The following is a 17331-nucleotide window of genomic DNA, read 5'->3' as shown; positions in this document are numbered from 1 at the left end:
GAATGGGAACTCTTCCCTCCCACTCTTCCACACGCCGGACACCAGAGATTCCCCACACCCCACCCTCCCTTCCAGTTATGGGTTCTTTCCAACAAATGCCCTACCCACCTAAGCACACTCCCCTCCCAGACACAGGACAGTGGGGCTCATCCTCACCCCACCTTCACCCACATTCTCTCTCTCCTTGACCCTGGGTAAGGACTGTGTTCTGTTTCAGAATTCCCAGCCCACCAGTAGTGCCTCCAGCAGGATCCTCTCCTCCCGGACTGCTGACTCCATTGGTGAGTAGCCGCCTCTTCTGAACTGGCACAAGGGGTGGGGATTCTCTGTTCCGCTGCCCCCCCACCCCCAAACGGTGATGAATCTTTTCTCTCACTCTCCCTCCCCTCCGACAGGATCACTGCGCAGTGAGGACTCCCGCTGGGCGGACCCTCGGTCTCAACCCCCGACATCTCCGCAGACCGGCACCAAGGCACGGGTCAGTGAGGGGCCTCCAGGGTCAGGCTCGTGAGGTCACCCTTGAAGTCTTGGGGGGGGGTGCGTTCGGTTGAGGAGGTGGCTGGAGGGGGTGGGGGAGGCCAGGAGTGAGCGAGTGTGGGGGTGAGAGTGGGTAGGAGGGGAGGGAGGAACACGTTGGCAGAAAGGGAAAGAGCATTTATGAGCAACAGGGGCTGATTCCTTTGTCCCAAGTGGAGGGTGGTGAGGTAACCATAGCAACTGAAGCCTCAGCCTGGGATGGGGGGGGGAGTTATGGTGGAAGGGGTCCTATATTTGCTCAAGGACACCCAACCCACTGCCACACCCACGAATGGGATGCAGGGGCACCACAATCTCCTCACTCAGACTCCCCAGACTAAATTAAACCTCTGTTAAATCAGGAAGCTGAGCAGTGGAGGGCCCCGCTTCCTGACCCACCAGTGCAGGGAGGAGCGACCATATGTCCAGCTAGAGAACAACAAGAAAGAATGTCAGGTAATGACAGGGGTGTTACCACCACATGTCAGTGTGTGTGTGTGTGTGTGTGTGTGTGTGTGCATGTCTGTACCTGTGTGTGTCTGTGAACGCACGTGTGTGTGGTGCTTGTGCCTGTTTGTGGGGTTGGGGTTGAGGACTGGTGGGGTCCCGAGGATCTGCACGGGCTTCTCTGGTCTCGGGATGGGTGAGAGTGAGAGAGAGAGAGAGAGAGAGAGAAAGAGTGAGATAGTAAGATAGTGAGAGAATGAGAGAGTGTGTACGGTGGGAGTGAATGGGAAGGGGTGGGTCACATTGGGATTGTGTATGGTGGGAGTGAATGGGAAGGGGTGGGTCACATTGGGATTGTGTATGGTGGGAGAGAATGGGAAGAGGTGGAGTCCCATTGGGATTGTGTACGGTGGGAGTGAATGGGAAGGGGTGGGTCACATTGGGATTGTGTATGGTGGGAGAGAATGGGAAGAGGTGGAGTCCCATTGGGATTGTGTACGGTGGGAGTGAATGGGAAGGGGTGGGTCACATTGGGATTGTGTATGGTGGGAGAGAATGGGAAGAGGTGGAGTCCCATTGGGATTGTGTATGGTGGGAGTGAATGGGAAGGGGTGGGTCACATTGGGATTGTGTATGGTGGGAGAGAATGGGAAGAGGTGGAGTCCCATTGGGATTGTGTACGGTGGGAGTGAATGGGAAGGGGTGGGTCACATTGGGATTGTGTATGGTGGGAGAGAATGGGAAGAGGTGGAGTCCCATTGGGATTGTGTATGGTGGGAGTGAATGGGAAGGGGTGGGTCACATTGGGATTGTGTATGGTGGGACAGAATGAGAAGGGGTGGGTCCCATTGGGAGTGTGTATGGCGGGAGTGAATGGAAAGGGTGGGTCCATTAGGATTATTTATAATGGGAGTGAATGCAAATGGATAGGATCTGTTGGGATTGTATGCATTGGGAAAAGGAGGGTCTATTGGGATTGTTTATGGTGGAATCTATAGTAAGGGGTGAGGTCTGTTGGGATTGTGTATGGTGGGTTTGAATGCGAATGTGTAGGGTTTGCAGGGAATGTGTGCAGTGGGAATGAATGGGAATCAGTGACGGGTGACTGAAATATCTGTCCACATTCCCAGCTCCTCTAACCACGGATCAAGGGAGGAAACCGCCACCTATGGCCAACCCTGGGATGAGGCAGGAGTGCGGTGGAGGCAGACAGCAGGCCAGTGCTCAGGTAACCACAATGTGTTGTGTCTGCCCTCAAAGGAATGGCTTCTCTCAGGGTATACATCAAACAGAGCCGCTGCATTGTAGTGTCAGAGTCCCGGGTTCGAACCCCAGCACTGCTACTGTCTGTCTGGAGTTTGAACGTTTTCACTATGGTTTTTTCAGTAGGGCCCCGTTTTGCTTCCTTCTCACGTGATGAGCAGGTTGGTGTGTGAAAGGGCTGGCGTAGATTGTCCTCCCGGTGTGTGGGAGGAGTGGAATCTGGGAAGAGTTAGTGGGAATGTACAGAACGGGGTCAGTGAATGTTATACACTGGGATAGATTGCAGCATACAACTTGTACAACAGGGAAACTGCTCGTCTGTGCCAAGCACAGTGTCTACCTGAGCCAGTCCCATTTGTCCGCAATGAATCCCCATCCCTCTAAACCGTTCCTATCCATGAAATTGTTCCTATCTTTTAACTTTATAATTGTGCCCACCTCATCTGGCGACTCATTCCACATACCCACCAGTCACTGTGTGAAAAATTAACCCCTCTAATCCCCTTTAAATTTCTTCTCTCTCACAGAACTTTTTAAAAAGTCAAAAAAGTTTTAGACTCCCTTACACTGGGGGGAGACTGTGGCCATCCATCTTATTCCTCATTATTTTATAAACTTCTGTGGATTCCTCCTTCACTCCAAGGAAAACAGTCCCAGCCTGCCCAGTGTCTCCTTATAATTCAGGCCCTCTAGTCCCAGTAGTGTTCTCGTGAATCTTCCCTGCACCCTCTCCAGCCTTCAATCCTATCTTTCCTATTGCTGGGTGACCAGAACTGCACAGAGTACGTCAGGTGCGGTCTCACCAACCACCTGTACAGCTTTAACACGCCGTCCCAACCGCTGTGCTCAGTGCTCTGACCAATGCAAGTTAGTGTGCCAAACACCTTCTTCATCATCCTCTCTACTTGTGTCACCACTTTTGGGGAACCATGTACCTGTACCCCTAGGTCTCTCTTCCATCGGGCAAAAGGTACAAAAGCCTGAAGGCATGTATCTCCAGGCTCAAAGACAGCTTCTACCTCACTGTTTTAAGACTTATATTTGGTTCCCTAGTATGATATGTGTGGTCACGTGGCCAAGTGGTTAAGGTATTCGACTAGTGATCTGAAGGTCGTGAGTTCGAGCCCCAGCCGAGGCAGCGTGTTGTGTCCTTGAGCAAGGCACTTAACCACACGGTGCTCTGACGATGACACTGGTGCCTAGCTGTATCAGCCCTTGCCCTTCCCTTGGACAACATCGGTGTCGTGGAGAGGGGAGACTTGCAGCATGGGCAACTGCCGGTCTTCCATACTACCTTGCCCAGGCCTGCACCCTGGATACTGAAGACTTTCCAGGCACAGATCCATGGTCTCGCAAGACTAACGGATGCCTTTATGATATGTTGGACTTTTGACCTCACAATCTCTTGTGATAACCTTGCATGTTACTATTTAACTGCTCTACACTTGCTCTGTAGCTGTTACTTCTTTGTTCTGTATTGTTTTGTCTTCCCTGGTTCTGCCTCGATGCACAGTGAAATGGTCTGATCTGTATGAACACTTTCCAAGGCAAGCATTCCACTGTGTCTTGGTACATGTGACACTATTAAACCAATTCCAGTTCTGTCCTACAACACTGTCCAGAGTCCAGGCATTCACTTGGTAAGTTCTGCTCTTCTTTAACTTACCAAGATGCAGCATTTTGCACTAGTCTGAGTTCAATTCCCTCTACCACCCCCTTGTCCGCTTCCCCCAGTGGTCCAGACCCCGCTTGTAACCTTAGGCAACATTCCTCACTGTCCACCACATCATCTGTTTTGGTGTTACCTGCAAATTCACTCTCCATTTTTGGCAACGTTGTCATCCAAATGATTAATATAGAGGACAAACTACAGGGGACCCAGCACTGATCCCTGTGGCATAGCACTAGTCACAGACCTCCACTCTGAATAACATCCCTCTATCGGGTCACCCCTCAGCCTTCTTCCCTCGAGGGAAGACAGTCTCCGCCTGTCCAGTGTCAAGCCCTCCAATCCCGGCAGCATCCTCATGAATCTTTCCTGCATCCTCTCCTGCGTAATCATATCCTTCCTACAGCTGGGTGACCAGAAGTGCACACAGCACTCTCACCAATATCTCATCCCAACTCCTGTACTCAGTTGAAAGCAAGTTACCATAGACCTTCTTCACCAGCCTGTCTCCCTGTGTAACCACTTTTGAAGAACTATGTGCCTGTACTCCTGGGTCTATCTGTTCCATTACCCAGGGTCCTGTTGTTTACTGTGTAGGGCGACCCTGCTTTAACGTTCCATAATGCAGCACTCTGCACTTGTCTGAGTTAAGTTCCATCTGCCATCTCCTTCTCCACCTTCTCGGGTGATCCAGAACCTGCTGTAACCTTGGACAACTTTCCTTTCCCTCCACCACATCACCCGTTTCGGTGTTAGCTGTAAATTCACTCTCCATGTTAGCAACATCGCCATCCAAATCATTAATGCAGAATACAAACAAAAAGGGACCCAGCTCCAATCTCTCTGGCACACCACTGGTTATAGACCTCCAGGCTGAATAACGACCCATCACCAAGCTCTGTCCCACCTCCCCCCACCAAGCCAATTTTGCATCGAGTTGGCTTGCTCATCCTGGATGCCATGTGAACTAACCTTCCAATTCAGCCTTGCGCACAGGACCTGGTTAAAAATTCACTGAGATGGATCGTTCATGATGTTACTCCACCCCCCGAATGCCAGCATTGCCCAAGTGGAATCCAAACCCTCGCCGTGAGGTCGAAGCAGTGTAAGCACTCAACCCATGCCCGTGGGGGTGGGGCCCGGTTCAGTGCCAGCAACCAAGCCTCCCCTGTTTACTCCCCGGCTAACCCCTCTCTTGGCTTTCAGAGGAAGCTTCCGGAAGAGCCGGGATGCTCAGCGGGCACGTTCTCAACTGGAAGGGCGGGAGAAGGTGTGGAGAGGGCACGGTACTGCAGTGGAAGAGGTGAGATCAGAATCTGATGGACATATGCAAGGGGTGATGTCCCCGCTAAATCTCAAAAAGCTTTCTCCAATGAAACACTTTTCTTTGTTTCCCCTCCAAAAAGATCATTCCATTTCACAAATACATTGAGATAGAACAGAGGAAAACAGAAAGCAGGTTAATGGTTACAGTCACAGGGAAATTATAGTGCAAGTAGACAAAAAGGTCCAAGGACCACAAGGGGATAGATCAGGATTAAAGAAGTCCATTCATCAATCTGATGACAGTGGGATAGAAGAATGGAGAGGGTAGGGAGGGGGTAAATTGGTTTATTATTGTCACATGTACCAAGATGTATTTTGGTACATGTCGAATTTGAAGGTAGAATACAGGGTTAGTGGCAGGATTCTTAGCAGAGTGGAGGAACAGTGGGATCTTGGGGTCCACATCCACAGATCCCTCAAAGTTGCCACACAAGTTGATAGGGCAAGTTAAGAAGGTGGATGGTGTGTTGGTCTTCATTAGTCAGAAGATTGGGTTCAAGAGCCATGAGGTAATGTTACAGCTCTATGAAACCCTGGTTCGACCACACTTGGAATATTGTGCTCAGTTCTGCTTCCCTCATTATAGAAAGGACGTGGAACCTTTCGAGAGATGATTTAGCAGGATGTTACTTACATTGGAAAGCATGTCATATGAGGATAGGTTGAGAGAGCTTGGGCTTTTCTCTTTGGAGAGAAGAAGGTTGAGAGGTGACTTGATAGAGGTGTACAAGATGATGAGAGGCATAGATTGAGTGTAGAGCCAGAGATTCTTCCTCGGGAGGAAATGACTAATACAAGAGGGTGAAATTTTAAGGTGATTGGTGGGGTCAGAGATTTGTTTTTTACTCAGAGAGTAGTGAGCCTGACAGGGGTGGTGGTAGAGGCAGATACATTAGGGGCCCTGAAGAAACTTGGATAGGCACATAAATGATAGAAAATGGAGAGCTGTTTAAGAGGGAAGGGTTAGATTGCTCTTAACAGGTTAACAGATCTGCTCAACATTGTCAGCTGAAGGGCCAGTACTGTGCCGTACTGTTCTCTGCCTATGTTCTGAATTCTTGCCTTGCATACTGTTCTTACAGAGCAATTCATTACAATTGCAATGAGGCAGTACAAGAGAAGGCAGAGTAAAGTGTTTACAGCTAGTGCAGAGTGGGACCATGAAGAAATAGATTGGGAGATCGGCAGTTCATCTTTTAGCATTTAGAAGTCTGATTACAGCTGAGAGAAGATGCTCTTCAGCCTGGTGGCACATGCTCTTACTTCTGCCCTGTGGGTGGGGGGAGAAAAGAGAAAGACTGAAGTAGGAGGGGCCTTGATTAAGGCAGTGGGAGGTGCATACAAAGCCCATAGAGGGGAGGCTGGCTTTCGTGGTGGACTGGGCTGTTTCTGCAACACAAAACAATCTGCAGATGCTGGGGTCAAAGCAACACTCACAATACGCTGGAGGAACTCAGCAGGTCGGGCAGCATCCATGGAGACGATCAGTGACCAAGGGTTCCGGCCCGAAACGTTGACTGATCATTTCCATAGATGCTGCCCGACCTGCTGAGTTCCTCCAGCATATTGTGAGGGCTGTATCTGCAGTTCCTTGCCGTCCCAGGAGGGGCAGTTGCAGTATCAGGTTACAGTGCATCTGGTATCATGCGCAGGTCTGGCTGCCACGGCAGGAAGGATGTGATTAGGTTCAAAGGTTCATGGGGATATCACCAAGTTTTGACAAGACTGGACAGGCTGGGACTGCTTTCTCTGAGAGATCAGGACAAAGGGAATGGCAGTGAGAGAATCGATTTATCTATAATATGGTCTCAGACAAGAGAAAGGAGATTGTGAAACCACTTTGGCAGCACTCCTTAGTGAAGGATTGATGGCTTTGTGGTTAACTTTGTTGACGAACTTAAGTGGAGGGTTACGTAGTGCTAAAAAATACAGGAGTCTGCTGAAGGACTTGGACTGATTAGGAGAATAGGCAAAGAAGTGGTTGATGGAATATAGTGTCGGGAAGTTTATGGTCATGCACTTTGATAGAAGGAGTAAAGGTGTAGACTAATTTCTAAACAGGGAGAAAATTGAAAAATTGAGTTGTAAAGGGACTTGGCAGTCCTCGTGCAGCTTGAGTTGGCGGTAAGGAATAGAAATGTAATTTTAACATTCATTTTGACAGGACTATAATATAAGAGCAAGGATGTAATGCTGAGGCTTCTGAAGGCATTGATCAGACCACAATTGGAGTATTGTGAGCAGTTGTAGGACCCTTATCTAAAAAATGATATGCTGGCGTATAGAAGGTCCAGAGGAGGTTCACAAGAATGAATCTGGAAATGAAAGGGTTAACATATGAGGAGTGCTGATGACTCTGGCCTGAACTTTCTGGAGTTTAGAAGAATGATGGGGGAATCCCTTTGAAACCTATTGAATTTTGAAAGGACTAGATAGAGTGGATGTGGAGAGGATGTTTCTTACAGTGGCGGAGTCTAGGATCAGAGATCACAGCCTCAGAATAGAGGGACGTCTCTTTAGAATGGCTTGAGGAGAAACTTCTTTAGCCAGAGAGTGGTGAAACTCTCTGCAAGTCATTGGCAATATTTAAAGTGGAAGTTGACAGTTTCTTGATTAGTCAGGGCATCAAAGGTTACGGCAAGAAAGCAGGAGAAAGGAGTTAAGAGGGATAACAAATCATCCATGATGGAATGGCGAAGCAGACTTAATGGACCGAATGGCCTCATCCTGCTCCTATGTTTTATGGCCTTATGGCCAATTGAAGCAGGATTATACATTGGGAGCAATTCCGAGAAGGTTTACCGGACCAGTAACTGGAACAGGTGGGTTGTCTCATGGTCGGTCTGTGTGGGATTGTATCCGTGTGGGAGAGGGAGGTGGGACAGATGTGTCTCCGGAGAATGGGTGGAGAGGGAGCACAGAGGAGAAGATCTCACCCCTTTTTCATGAGACAGACACCCCCACGCATACTTTGCCTCATTTGACCAAGGGGCATGGGACACCATCCCTGCTTTGATTGGGATGGGAGCTGGGTAAATGCCAAGGCAGCTCTCACCCAGGGGGCTTAGCTTTGAGTCAGCTTGGTCATCCATTTGGCAATGGATGGCCCTGGCTCCCAGCATGCACTTAGGCAGAGAGAAGGCTCTATTGCTAGGAGAAGCCTGTCATGAGAGCTCACCCCATCCCCCAAATATCCCCTGTCAGCCAATCAGGTTTCAGAACTGCCCCATTGACCACCCAGTAGTATCAATGCGGTATTACTTTCCAGACAGCATAGAACAGAGAACAGTACTGCACAGGAACAGGTCTGTCCATATGTCTGTACTGACCACTAAAACCTTCTGCCTGCATAAGATCCATATCCTGCATTCTCTACACATTCATGTGTCAAACAGCCTCTTAAATAACATTATAGTATGCTTCCACCACCGTACCTGGCAGCCTGTTCCAAGACATCTACCACTCTCTGTGTGTAAAAAAAAAATGCCCAGCACATCCCGTTTAAATTTTCCCCCTCTCACCTTAAACATGTCTTATAGTATCTGACGTTCCCAATCTGGGTTAATGACTCTGACCACTACCCTATCTATTCCTCCCAGAACTTTACAAACTTCTATCAGGTCTCCCCCCCAGTCTCTGATGCTCCAGAGAAAACAACACAAGTTTGTCCACTCTCTCCTTATAGCTCATACCCTCTAACCCAAGCAGCACCCTGGTGAGCCTCCTGTGCACCCTCTCCACAGTCTCCATATTCTTCCTGTTCTGAGGCGACCAGAACTGCACACAATACTCCACCTGTGGCCTAACCAAACTTTTATACAGTTGAATCATCACTTCCTGAATTTTATATTCAGTACTTTGTCCCATAAAGGCAAACATGCTATACATCTTCTTTACCACTATCAACTTGTGTGGTCACTGTCAAGTAGCTATGGACTTGGACCCCAAGTTCTCTCTGTCTATCAGTGCTACTAAGGCACTTACCATTAACTGTACACTTTCTCTTTATACTTAGCCCTCCTGGAGGTCGATACCTCACACTCCCCTTGATTAAACTCTATCTGCTATCTCCCTGTCCAAATTTGGAAGTGTATATTTTTGCCCATCACTTGTATCACAAACAACAGAGATCCAACAGTGATCCCTGTGGACAACCACTGGTCATGGACCTCCAGCCAGAATAACAGCTTTCCACGCTGTTCTCTGTCTTCTGTGGGCAAAGCAAATCTGAATCCAAACTACCAAGTTACTGTCGCAAACACGAGGAATTCTGCAGATGCTGGAAATCCAAGCAACACACATCAAAGTTGCTGGTGAACACAGCAGGCCAGGCAGCATCTCTAGGAAGAGGACAGTCGACGTTTCGGGCTGAGACCCTTCGTCAGGACCCTTTGGCCCGAAACGTCGACTGTACCTCTTCCTAGAGATGCTGCCTGGCCTGCTGTGTTCACCAGCAACCTTGATGTGTGTTGCTACCAAGTTACTGTGAATCCTATGCATTTTCATATTCTGGTTCAGCCTACCCTGAGGGACCTTGTCAAAAGCTTCACTAAAGTCAACGTAGACAACAAAGAAGTCCGTGCAGATGATGCAAAGGTTGGTTGTGTTGGGGATGGTGCAGAAGTTTGTTGTAGGCTGCAACTGGACATTGACAGAATCCCGACCTGGGCTGAGCAAAGGCAGATGGAGTTCAGCTCGGTGTGAAGTGATACATGAGGAAGGTCAAATTTGAAGGTTGAGAACAGGGTTAATGACAAGATTTTTAGCAGTGTGGAGGAGCAGAGGAATCTAGGGTTCCATATCCACAGATCACTGAAAATAGCTACACACATTGATAAGGTGGTTAAGGAGGCATGGCCTTCATTAGCCAGGGAATTACCAGATGACCAGTCCCTATATACTTCCATCCCCCATCAGCAAGGTCTCAAAGCTCTCTGCTTCTTTTTGGATTCCAGACCTAACCAGTTCCCCTCTACCACCACTCTCCTCCGTCTAGCGGAATTAGTCCTTACTCTTAATAGTTTCTCCTTTGGCTCCTCCCACTTCCTCCAAACTAAAGGTGTAGCTATGGGCACCCGTATGGGTCCCAGCTATGCCTGCCTTTTTGTTGGCTTTGTGGAACAATCTATGTTCCATACCTATTCCGGTATCTGTCCCCCACTTTTCCTTTGCTACATTGACGACTGCATTGGCGCTACTTCCTGCACACATGCAGAGCTCGCTGACTTTATTAACTTTGCCTCCAACTTTCACCCTGCCGTCAAGTTTACCTGATCCATTTCCAACACCTCCCTCCCCTTTCTAGATCTTTCTGTCTCTGTCGCTGGAGACAGCTTATCCACTGATGTCTACTATAAGCCTACTGACTCTCACAGCTATCTGGACTATTCCTCTTCCCACCCTGTCTCTTGCAAAAATGCCATCTCCTTCTCGTAATTCCTCTGTCTCCGCCGCATCTGCTCTCAGGATGAGGCTTTTCATTCCAGGATGAAGGAGATGTCCTCCTTTTTTAAAGAAAGGGGCTTCCCTTCCTCCGCCATCAACTCTGCTCTCAAACGCATCTCCCCCATTTCACACACATCTGCTCTCACTCCAACCTCCCACCACCCCACTAGGAATAGGGTTCCCCTTGTCCTCACCTACCACCCCACCAGCCTCCGGGTCCAACATATAATTCTCCGTAACTTCCGCCACCTCCAATGGGATCCCACCACTAAGCACATCTTTCCCTACCCCCGCTCTCTGCTTTCTGCAGGGATCACTCCCTACGAGACTCCTTTGTCTATTTGTCCCCCCCATCCCACCCCACTAATCTCCCTCCTGGCACTTACCCTTGTAAGCGGAACAAGTGCTACACAAGCCCTTACACTTCCTCCCTTACCACCATTCAGGGCCCCAGACAGTCCTTCCAGGTGAGGCGACACTTCACCTCTGAGTCGGCTGGGGTGATATACTGCGATCGGTGCTCCCGATGTAGCCTTCTATATATTGGCGAGACCCGACGCAGACTGGGAGATCGTTTTCCTGAACACCTACGCTCTGTCCGCCAGAGAAAGCAGGATCTCCCAGTGGCCGACATTTTAATTCCATGTCCCATTCCCATTCTGATATGTCTATCCGCGACCTCCTCTTCTGTAAAGATGAAGCCACACTCAGGTTGGAGGAACAACACCTTATATTCCGTCTGGGTAGCCTCCAACCTGATGGCACGAACATTGACTTCTCTAACTTCTGTTAATGCCCCTCCTCCTCCTCGTACCGCATCCGTTATTTATTTATTTATATACACACATTCTTTTTCTCTCTCTCCTTTTTCTCCCTCTGTCCCTCTCACTATACCCCTTGCCCATCCTCTGGGCTTCCCCCTTCCCCCTTTCTTTCTCCCTAGGCCTCCTGTCCCATGATCCTCTCATATCCCTTTTGCCAATCAACTCCCCCTCCTGTCTTCTCCTATCATTTCGGATCTCCCCCTCCCCCTCCCACTTTCAAATCTCTTACTAGCTCTTCTTTCAGTTCGTCCTGATGAAGGGTCTCAGCCCAAAACTTTGGCTATAGCTCTTCCTAGAGATGCTGCCTGGCCTGCTGCATTCACCAGCAACTTTTATGTGAGTTGCTTGGAATTCCAGCATCTGCAGAATTCCTCATGATTACCAGAATGCTGCCTGGATTAGAACACACCTTATGAGAAAAGATTGAGTAAACTAGGGCTTTTCTCTTTGGAGTGAAGGAGGATGATAGGAGTGTATAAAATGATGAGGTACACAGAGAGTGGACAGCCACTGTCTTATTGGCAATAGCTCTTTAAACATCTTTAAAAGTGACTGGAGGAAGATATAGGTGACAGAGGCTAATACATTTAGGAGGTTCATGTGGGTGAGAAGGTTTTAGATTGATCTTGGAGTAGGTTAAAATGTTGGCATAATATTGTGGGTTGAAGGGCTTGGACTGTTCTGTATTGTTTTTCGTTTATGTTCTAACATCCACTACCCTCCCCACATTGATCACCTTTGTCACCTCCTCAAAACACTCAATCCAGTTTATTGCATATGACTTGTGTCACATAAATCCACACTGACTATTCTAATCAGTCCACGTTTTTCCAAATGCACGTAAATCCTTTCTCTAACATTCCTACCGGTGGTGTGGGGCTCACTGGTGTATAATTCTCAGGATGATCCCTATTTCTCTTCTTGGACAAAGGAACAATGCCAACTACTCTCCAGCCCCGGGCCTTCAGCTCTGGCTATGGGAGGGCAGGGCTCAAACATCCGCTGTAACACCAGGTCGCTTTTCCCGAGTGGATTCAGTTTCCTTGACACATGTTTTCTGCACCTCCCTCAGGCAAAGTCACCGTGCTGGCCTCCAGGATCAAAGGGCTGCAGATCGGCAATGGGAACACGATGCACATCATCCAGAGGTCCCCCAGGAAGTAGATTCCCGGATTCCCTGACCTCCTGCCCAACTCCAGCCCCACCTTCACCACCATGCCTTCTGGGGATGGGGGGAGTGCGGAGAGCAGACATGGAAAGACCGGGGACAGGCCCTTCAGCCCAACGAGTTGGTGCTCATCATCACACACCAATGCCATGCCCCAGCACTTGGCCCACATCCTACCACACCTCACCTTCATCTAGATATGTCTCAAATGCCGAGGGTGACTCTGTTGCTGACCTCAGGCAGTGAAGAAGGTGTGTGGTGCCCTTGCCTTTATAAGCCAGGGAGCAGAAGGGTTGGGGTGTTGGGTATACTGTACCTCTCTTGGTGTACCCAAGTCAGGTGTAGCTCATAGTCACCAGTCCAGTGAGGTACATATACAATGGAAATGGAGCAGCATCACAGGCATGTTGGTTAGAATCAACACAGAAAGCATAAATTATAAATTAATTTTATCAGACAGCAAAGAAACAAACTGTGTATAACAAGACATTTGTGGGGGAAAGGAGAGTAAACAAGGAGATAAATCTCTGGCAATGAAAGAGGCAGGTCTGTAATGGTCTGTTGCTGATGTAGCATTAGGGTTGTGTGGGTTGGTTCAAGAAATGAAAGGTTGTAGAGAAGTTGTTGTCCCTGAACCCAGTGGTGGGGGACTTCAGGCTTTTGCACTTCCTGGTCGATGGTAGCTATGAGAAGATGGCCTGGCCCTTATGGTGGGGACTTTTGATAATTAGATAAACCCTTCCTGATTCTGTGTAGCTCTGGGTGCCACATTACAGGTTGTGCTGGAAAGGCTGCAGAGGAGATTTCCCCAGGCGGTTTCCTGGTTTGGAGAAATTTAATCATGGAGAGAGATCGGAGAGGATGGGATTGTTTTCCATGGAGTAAAGGAGGCTGAGCGAGACCTGGCATAGACAGAGTAGATAATCAGAATATCATGGCACGGTCCGTGAAGTCCGCATTCCGGTTCATGGTCCGGTCCGTGGACTCAGGACTCCAGTTCTTCCAGATGTCCCTTGTTTTGGTTGAGTTAATCATAGGCACCTGATTCCCATCTTGTGGCTTGGAATATAAGTGGCCTTGGGGTCGAGTGTGAGCTGCTGGTTTGTCTTGTCAAGATCCCCTGGGAGCAATCTGCCGGTGGAAGGCTAGAGCGGCCACTTGCCATCTTTAGGCCATGTTGGAGAATCACTGCTTCATGGAGCCTTGCTGTCAGTAGTTGGGGCTGTCTTTGCGGTATGGATTCGGCTGTTTCCCGGGTCAGCTGAGTGGCTGCCAGCCACTCTGATCCAGGTAGGGATCCAGCTGTTTCCGTAGCCAGTTGAGGTTGCTGGCCGAACTGCGACTCGGAGTAACCCCGATGCAGAGATGGAACTGTCTGTTGTTCTTCAGTGTTTGTCTTTTCTTGTCCTTGCCTCCATGGGGTAAGTCAGGCTGTTCTGCCATTGCCCTGCAGGGGGATCTGTCTTGACTTGTCCTCGCCTCCGTGGGGTAAGTCAGGCCGTTTTGCCATTGCCCTGTGGGGTGTCCTGTTTTGTCTTGTCTTGTCTTTGCCTCTGTTGGGTAAGTCCAGCCGTCCTGCCATTACCCAACGGATGGTCCCGTCCCACCTTGGTGTGGAGATGAAGTTGAGGTCCGACTTGTCTAAGGATAAGTCCCGGCTCTGTGTTGATGTACAGTTCCCAGTCTGCCTCCAAGCTCCAGCCTCTGAGTTATCAGCCTGTCTCCAAGCTCAAGCCTCAAGACCCAGCCTCCTGTCCTGTAGTCATGTCATGTCCTTGCCTGGTTCTGGGGGCCGAGCCTGAGGCAAGACCCAGGTTCTGGGTCCTTGTCCAGTCTCTGGCTCGGAGCCCAAGCCAGGCTCCTAGTTCATGGTTCCTCGTCCTGGTCCCGCCTTCCCAAGCCCAAGTCTGCGTTCTTGTCCCTGCTCCTTGTCTGTATCCTGTCACTTCCCTACTCTAGTCAAGTCCTGTTCCTTGTACTTCACTGTCTGTGTCTTTCATTTGGGTCCGCTACCAGTGCCCCCTTTGTGACACAGAAATCCTTTCCCCCATAGGAGAGGTGACAAAACCAAGTTGGGGGGGGTGTTATGGGGAGTGGAAAGATATTTAAGAGGGATCTGAGGAGTAAGTGTGTTTCATTCTAGGGAGAGATTGATATCTGGGATGAGCTGCCAGAGGAGGTGGTGGAAGGATTTACAAACAAATAGCAATTAGCCAGTGACTCTGATAGGGAGATACGGTCCTAATGCAGGCAAATAGGATTGGAGTAGGTGAAGGGGAGTGTAGAAAAGTCGCCATGAATGCAGTGAATTGAAAGGCCTCCATGCTGGACCACTTGATGACATCCCCTTCTCTCAATAACACGTTAAAGATCCCAATCTCCCTCTGGGTGATAACATCCCACCACTCCCTCAGATCCCCATTGACACCTCCTCCCGCTTCCTCTCTAGACTGACACCATCTCGAGTGCAGACTGGCAAATGCTGCTCATTGGTCAGCATAAACTCGATGGGCTGAAGAGCCTGATAATGTGGAGTGCCTCTCCGTCAATGTTGGGGGAGATACAAGGGGGCAGAATGTTGGGGCAGGCTGCTCCTGTTTGTTCCGCCGGGGATTCCAACCCCTCGACTTGTAAATGGAAAACTGGAAATCTGCAGATGCTGGAAATCTGAAATAAAGTTCTGGAAACTCACGTCCATTCATTTGGCGTCTGTGGAGAGGGAGAGGGAAAAGAGGAGACGCAAGGGTCATTCCTTCTGCTAAACAAACCTGGCATTAGATTTGAGAAATTAGACTGCCTCATGGGTCCAGATTTCTGCGTTTAATCCCAACCTCCGTACTCTGTCTCTGTGTGTGTCTGTGTGTGTGTGTGTGTGTGTGTGTGTGTGTGTGTCTGTCTGTCTCTGTGTGTGTGTGCCTGTGTCTCTGTGTGTCAGTGTGTGTGTGTCTGTCTCTGTGTGTGTCTGTCTCTGTGTGTGTCTGTCTGTCTGTGTGTGTGTGTGTCTCTGTCTCTGTGTGTGTCTGTCTGTGTGTCTGTCTGTCTCTGTGTCTGTGTGGTTTGCACATTCTCCTTATGAGGGTGGGACGCAGCAGATCTTGGGCATGACAAGAATGGGGTGAGAGGTGACAAGAAATGCTGGTGCCATACAAGGACCACAAGGACACAGTAAGGATGTGGGGCAAGAAGGGATGAGGATATCCTAGTAAACTTACACCTAAGCCTCGCAAAGATAGCTGTCCAGGGGTCTTGAAAATGGGTAGCAGTGGATTCTGCCTGGGGACACTGGCAGTGATGTCCCAGGAGGATATTCATGCCTGGGTAACTGTGGAGAGGAAACACATGATGTCCCTGGACAGGTGGGCACCTCTATGGGATAAACATCATTATTGACAGGGATGGAAGTATTTTAATTTAATTTAGTTCATGTTAATAAGTGTGTTATTGCATCTGTGTTTGTTGTAGTATAGTAGAATGTAAGTTGAAGTAAAGGTATTTTTATCAAGATAAATGACACAGAACAGGGCAGCCACTCAGTGGGCATCTCTCCACTGCAATCCACAGCATCTGCACTCTACCAACTACAGGGTCCACCGGGGCAGCTCACTCTTTGAACAACCCCTGCCACACCCCCCCCCTCACCCCACTCAACCAACTGGATGAACAAGGGCGGCAGAAGCAACAGGCACAGCACCTCTTGGAAGTTTCCCTGCAAACCGTCACATCCATCCTGATTTGGAAGTACTTCCCCATTCCATCACTGTGCCTGGGTCAGGCGCCCAGAGCTCCCTCCCTTCAGAAGAACGTGGGTTATTGTAGGTGCAACCCATGCCTTGGGGACTGCAGCAGTTTGAGAAGCCAGTTGACCACATCTTCCTGAAGGGTGTAACTCTTGCTTCGGCTAGCAGCTTAATATAGGTAGTGAGAGCCCCCGCCCCGCCGAACTTAAGAACTCCCATTTGGGTGGATGCTGAGCGATTTTTTCTCTGTTACAAATCAGTACCCTAAAATAACAAACAGTACATAATATGTGATTAAACAATTAAGTTTTATAATTTATGGTTAGTAAAGAAAACGAAAAAAAAGAAAACAGGCCCAATCTCATGAAACAGTCTGTTGCGCAACGTAGGAGCTCACTGATAAGCCGGTCTTCCACCATCGACCTCCTCCGATCATCACTGCCCTTTGGACCCTCGCTCCAAGTCCACCCCATCTGGCAGTCTACCAACTCTCTCCATTTGCGTCTTCTCTCCTCAACTCTGCCCAGCAAAAGACCGCAAAAATCTCTCTTCCAGCTCACAAGCAAGAACAACAGCATTCCAAACCCCGTTACCTCTAGTCATAACCCAAACATTGCTGCTACAGAGAAACCATTATATTATCAGTGAAACCTTACAGCATTTTACACTCTCCCCCCACCAAATTTAGTCATGTCCTCATGACGTTGAGATAATTCACCAACCCTTCCTGCAAAACACAAAGCCCAATCCAGGTGTAAAAGGCAGTGACATAGCTCCCCAACACAGTAGGGGCCACACTCTGTTCCCCTGGTGCTACTTAGGCCAACCTATCTAGTGGTCTCCTAATTCTCTGAGACCTCCGTACCCATCACCTAACTCTTCAGGTTCTGACACTACTGGGGATACTTCCTGTCTACCTGGCGAGGCCTCCCCCGA

The 17331-nt window shown here is 49.1% G+C and overlaps 1 protein-coding gene across 4 annotated transcripts in view; it reads left to right on the top strand.

Moving 5' to 3' along the window:
* The window catches only part of ripk3 (receptor-interacting serine-threonine kinase 3), a 66379-nt gene extending 49567 nt beyond the window's left edge, over positions 1-16812 (top strand). For 2 of the 4 annotated variants that reach the window (XM_063060171.1, XM_063060173.1), the window contains 6 exons: positions 218-281; positions 396-478; positions 879-972; positions 2094-2191; positions 5102-5198; positions 12563-16811. In XM_063060171.1, coding sequence (XP_062916241.1) covers positions 218-281; positions 396-478; positions 879-972; positions 2094-2191; positions 5102-5198; positions 12563-12654 — 528 coding nt within the window. In that variant the 3' untranslated portion in view covers positions 12655-16811. Of the gene's footprint in view, positions 1-217; positions 282-395; positions 479-878; positions 973-2093; positions 2192-5101; positions 5199-12562 lie in introns of all 4 variants that reach the window. The other 2 variants (XM_063060172.1, XM_063060174.1) reach the window with 2 other exon arrangements.
* Positions 16813-17331: the final 519 nt, after the last annotated feature.

The sequence above is a fragment of the Mobula hypostoma genome, chromosome 10, assembly GCF_963921235.1.
Source record: "Mobula hypostoma chromosome 10, sMobHyp1.1, whole genome shotgun sequence".
Taxonomy (NCBI): Eukaryota; Metazoa; Chordata; class Chondrichthyes; order Myliobatiformes; family Myliobatidae; genus Mobula; species Mobula hypostoma.
This window is presented reverse-complemented; position numbering and strand designations above follow the sequence as displayed.